Source organism: Arachis ipaensis, chromosome B01 (genome assembly GCF_000816755.2).
Source record: "Arachis ipaensis cultivar K30076 chromosome B01, Araip1.1, whole genome shotgun sequence".
NCBI lineage: Eukaryota > Viridiplantae > Streptophyta > Magnoliopsida > Fabales > Fabaceae > Arachis > Arachis ipaensis.
The window spans coordinates 134,139,162-134,144,674 of record NC_029785.2 but is presented as its reverse complement, the minus strand read 5'-3'; the positions used below and the strand labels follow the sequence as shown (position 1 = coordinate 134,144,674).

General features: G+C 38.3%; 1 protein-coding gene across 3 annotated transcripts in view; it reads left to right on the top strand.

Moving 5' to 3' along the window:
- LOC107640558 overlaps positions 1–1,967 on the top strand; it is a 3,070-nt gene extending 1,103 nt beyond the window's left edge. Inside the window, exons 2-5 of one of the 3 annotated variants that reach the window (XM_016344082.2) lie at positions 559–627; positions 743–786; positions 884–1,184; positions 1,313–1,679. In XM_016344082.2, the coding sequence (XP_016199568.1) occupies positions 781–786; positions 884–1,184; positions 1,313–1,611 (606 nt within the window). In that variant the 5' untranslated portion in view covers positions 559–627; positions 743–780 and the 3' untranslated portion in view covers positions 1,612–1,679. Of the gene's footprint in view, positions 1–558; positions 628–742; positions 787–883; positions 1,185–1,312 lie in introns of all 3 variants that reach the window. The other 2 variants (XM_016344078.2, XM_016344072.2) reach the window with 2 other exon arrangements.

Genomic DNA, 5,513 nt, shown 5'->3' with positions numbered 1-5,513 from the left:
AGATAATTTGGGTTAGTTTCATAAGTTGGATCTCAAATGTCTTTTGCACAATGTTCATTCTCCATACTTATGTGCATTGCCATTAAAGGTGCTCACTTTCTGCAATTATTGGCTTAACAAATTGCGATCATCTTTAGACATGATCATATTGCATTTTATACCTCAATTTTTGCTGTGGTTTTTTCCAGATGGAGTAGCATTGAGATTATTAATATATATGAGTTTGTGTGGGTGGTTTTGTTGGATTCTCTGATAATAGTGAAATTGTTCAGAATTTGTGAGTTGTTGTAGCATGCTATTTGTTTGCTGGCTTGGGTGGTTTGGGAGTTGGTCAATCTGTGTCCAGTTTCTTATGATAGCAGGATATCTACGGTGGAATTGCAAGCCGGACGATATCATGTTCATGAATTTTTGTCTAGAAGAAATTAGGATGGGCAGAAATTGTCCGATTTATCTTTTGGCCTTCTGTTTTTTGCTTGTTTATTTGTACTTGGTAATCTATGTAAGTGATTGGCCATGTTACTAAATGCTTGTTTTGGTATTTTATTAATTTTTCAGAAGCCATTCTCCACTCTTCTAACATGGAACTATTGTCAGATGAGGTTGGCTTCTTTTCTCTTGATTAATGTATTTCCTCGTGTAACGTTTGCTTTTGCAACTTCTAGTTTCTTCGTTCTTATTCATTTTTCATCCTTACACCATTGGTTGATGAAGATGGTTATACATGAATAAACTTGTGCAGATACAGAATGTACACTTCTGCTTATCTTTGGAAGTAGTATGAAAGTAATTCACAAGCATCCACTGCTTTCTTTTGATTTCATATTACTTAGTCGATAACATTGACTTCCATCATTTGTCAACTTTCTATGCGTCTTTGCAGAAACCTTCACATTCAGGCAACTCTAGTGCACCCCCTATGCAACCCGGACTGGATATGATAGATGGATCTATGAAGCTACTGAATACCCATCCAACTATGCCGCATCATCATCATCAGGGTCTTGGCCGTTCAATATTTTTGAAGCGTTCAAGACATTACTATGGTCACCAGTATTCACGACGCAACTCTGCCAATCATGCCAATGCATCGTCTTCTCGTGGCAAGGGTGTTTCTTCGTATGATGATAGACTTCCTTTTAAGTTGGCTTATCAACCCAACTCACAATCGAGACAGCTTGTTGGTGAGTCATTAGTGCTTATATTCCTGCCACACGAGTTAAAATTTTCAATTTTATAGTAGTGTTTCAAAATTCAGATCAATTCACTAGAAAAGTTGATCTTCGTTTTCTGCCATCCTTTTTCCCCCCAGAATACAGAGAGAAGACATTTTCCAGACCGGAGAGAATCCGGTCAAGTTCAATAGCAATGGATGCAGTATCCCCCGATGCCGTGAAGACGGTTTGTGCGATTTGTCAGAAGCCACTGAGGCGGAAATTTAATCTTCTCGGAGGTTCACTTTCTTGCTGTGAACTCTCTGTTGTGGCCGTTTTAGTATGCGGTCACATTTATCATGCGGATTGTCTGGAGCAGAGAACTTGTATTGAAGAAATACGGGACCCCTCATGTCCTGTGTGTTTAGGTCTACTTCTGCAGGTTAAAGGACAGTAATATTTTCCAAGGGGATGAATGTTACAACATGAAGTTGAACATGTGCAACTAATGATGAAGGGTTTTTTTGGAAGATAACAAAATGGAAGACCATGAGCTCAGCTTGGATAATATGTTGGAGACTATTAGTATCAGTCAACAGAATCTCTGGTTAATCTTGTAGGGTTTGAGCATAGGGAGAGATTGTGTAACTTATTTTATACTCTTAATAGTTATCACTTATCAATAGATGCATAGGGTATCATAATAATAGTATGTAACAACTTAAAAGCTTAACTTATCTGAGTGATGGATGACATATAGATTCTAGTAGCTGTAAATGTTTCATGATTTCAAATTTTAAATGACCATACTAATTGAAATTAGTGTTCAATTTTGGCCCTTTTAGTGGAAAGAAAAAAAAAAGGGGTAGTATTGGCTTAAGTGCAAGGTAAATAAATATAAGGAAAAAGCTGTTGGTCATATGATATTTAATTCTTTTATCAATTAGATCAAGAGGTATATGAAATCAGTCATTAATATATTAATAATTTAATATTAAAAAATATACGGTGGTTGGTATTAATGTATGCATAATTTTTTTTTATTTTTTTAGTTTTCTACGGTATTTTTCAACCCGACAAGTCAAGACTAATCCGTCACGGATCTGAGTTTTATTTAACACTATATTTGTTTGAAGAGAAAATGGAAGGAAAGAAAAGGGAGGAAAGAAAAGAGGAAGGAAAATGATCATTTTCCATTGTTTGGTTATGAAGAGAAATTGGAGAGGAAAGAAAAGGAGTGGAAAAAAACTGGTGGGAATGTTGGAAAGAAAAGGGAGGGAAAACTTATTTTCTCTCACAACTTTCAATATTACCCCTTCACTTTTTTCAATGTATTTTATAATACAAGGATAAAGTTATCTTTTTATAACATTTCTTTCCTTCTTATTTTCCTTTCATCCAAACACATCTAAAGAAAATAAAAATCCACTCAATTTCTTTCCTTTCTTTTATTTCCTTTTTATTTCTTTCCTTCCAACCAAACATAGCCTAAGGGCTGGCCAATGAGTGCGGAATTCGAATGTTTGTGGATGAGGGAGCTGAGTGGTCAGTGACCAATCCAAGTTGGTTTATTTTTTTTCTTTTTATTTTAGGCCGTGGAGATGAACTGAAAGAAAGAAAGTCAAACGGGGCTTTTAGTTTTCCTATCGGAAAACCAAATAGCCCAATTTCTGTTGTTATCTAAAAACACTGTTTGGAAGTGGACCTTGAGGACAAAATTTTTTAAAGCACTGGACGCTTCATATCCAAAAACAAAACTCGACCTTTAGCCCAAATGAATAAGGCCCGTTGACGTCTTTATTCCTACACCAGCAATATGGAATTTATATTTTGTTGGCCCGAAACAGCTATGCCAAAAAACTCAAGAATTTATATTCAATTTTTAAAAACGTGAAATACACTGAACTGAGAATAACACATAGAATTCAACAAAACACATCGTATGTTACAGTAAATCAGTGAAAGAAAACAAAAAGAGAACCAGAGTTGTTGGATAGGGATATGCATTTAATATCCTCACCCAACAATACAAGAAAATCCACAAGACACAATAATGGAGAATTTAGAGTGTCATTAATTATTAGGAATGTGGCGTAAGATTTTGGGGATTGGGTTATTTTGTCTGCCTCTTAATAACAATTACAGGCTGACAGTTTAGACATGTTGTTCTTGGCCAGCTCAACCCTCCAAAGCTGGACACTCTCTCAATGGGATGAGGGTCTTAGAATCTATGTCACTTCCACTAGTCACTCATTATTACCACTTTGCATATCTTTGATGAGAAAATATGAGGGAGATATCCTTTAAATATTTTTTTTTAGAGTAAAAGACAAATTCGTCCTTAACTTTTTTTTTTGTGGACATTTTCGTCTTCGAAGTTTGGAAAATATTTTAATGTCCTTGACCCTCCAAAAAAGTGGACATATTTACCCCTCCGTTAGAGTCGTTCCGTTTGTCCTGACGGAAAACGGTGACGTGGCTCCCGTGGCACTAACCTGGCCATTACGGGCTGCCACGTTGGATGGACTTTTGAAAAGAGGACGTATTAGTCCTCAGGAACCAAAACGTCGCCGTTTCTCCCCCACCCCAATCTATGAAATCCTTGAGCCCTAATCCTTTGAATGCAGTGTGAAGGTGAAGCGGGTGAAGGAAGAAAGGGAGCATTCCGACCCATGGCATCCGACAGAGCTCGGCCACAAGTCCGACGGCCAGACCATCGAGTGGCTCCTCCGCCAGGCCGAGCCCTCAATCATCGCTGCCACCGGAATCGGAACCACTCCCGCTAGCTTCTCCTCCGTTTCCGTCTCCGTATGCAGCGGTGCTGGCTCTCTCTCTTCTCCTTCCTCAACCTCCGCATCGTCTTCGCTCGACCACAAGCCCTTGCTCGCTCCCACTCCCTTCATGATGCAGCAGTTCTCAACGGGAAGCTTCTCGTCAAGGAAGGCTGGTTATGACCCTTTTATGTCTCTCCAAGGGGACAAGTCTATGATCCCAGAACAGATAATTGGAAAAACATGGCTGTTGGACTTAGAGAAGGCTGGACCGGTTCAAGTGTCATTGTTTATGGCCACTTGTTTGTTGTCTCTGAGCTCGAAAGAATGAAGCTAAAGGTCTATGACACAAAAACAGACTCCTGGGATGCCATAGATGGCCCCCCTTTGCCTGAGCAAATATGCAAGCCTTTTGCTGTCAATGCTTGCGATTGCCATATTTATGTTGTGGGCCGAAATCTTCATGTTGCTGTTGGTCATATCTCTAGACTGCTTCCAGACGAAAATTCTGACGAAAAATGGAGCTTCAGTGTCCGGTGGCATGTAATCGATGCACCGGAGAGTTTATCTGATCTCACTCCTTCAAGCTCTCAGGTGCTGTTTGCATAATTTTTCTTATTCTCTCAGATCCGTTTTCTCCATATGCAATTTCTGGTAAGTTGCTGATTCTATTTGAGAGTGTAGCAATTTTTCCAAAGTTATAAGGAGTTCTTACATGTTCTTCATAAATTGCACAATCTGGATTGGTTGAATTGTGAACTGAGCCTGTGAAATTGAATTTGTGCTCTGTTGTTGGTGAATATGTCGCTGAATTGCATATTGAATATGAATTTGCTTAGACTCCTGCCTCTCATTTTTCTTGAAATTTCGCTGATGTTGTTGCGATTTGTTACTCTGTTGATTCTTTGTTTATGTGTTTTGGATGCATTGCTAATGATTCTGGAATTGCAGAACTGGAAGTACTGAATTTGTTGCTTCTGGATTTGGTGAAGTATTGTTGATTGGAAATGCAGAAGGAGATTAAAGTGTGTTTGGAGGGGTGGGGAGAAACGGCGTCGTTTTGGGGTGAGAGGACTAATATGTCCTGTTTTGAAAAGCTACACGTTTTGGTGTGAAAGGACTAATACGTCCTCTTTTCAAAAGTCCATCCCACGTGGCTGCCCGTAACGGCCAGGTCAGCACTATGGGAGCCGCGTCACTGTTTTCCGTCAGGGCAAACGGAGCGACTCTAACGGAGGGATAAATATGTCCACTTTTTCGGAGGGCCAGGGACATTAAAATATTTTCCAAACTTCGGGGACGAAAATGTCTGCGGAAAAAAAGGTTAGGGACAAATTTAATAATAAATTCTTAAAATAACTGATTAAAGACTGAATTTTAAAGGATAAATAGTATTTTTTATAATTAAAAGGAAACTTTTTTTTTTATTAGGCGAAGACTCACATGTAGTTAATATCATGTGAAGTTAATAGTTGAGAATTATCAAATAATTTGACTAAATTATTATCTAACGCTTATCGACTATTTATTTTGCATAAAGACTGTATGCGATTTTTCTTTTTCTTTTTTTATTATTTTTAAAAGTCGC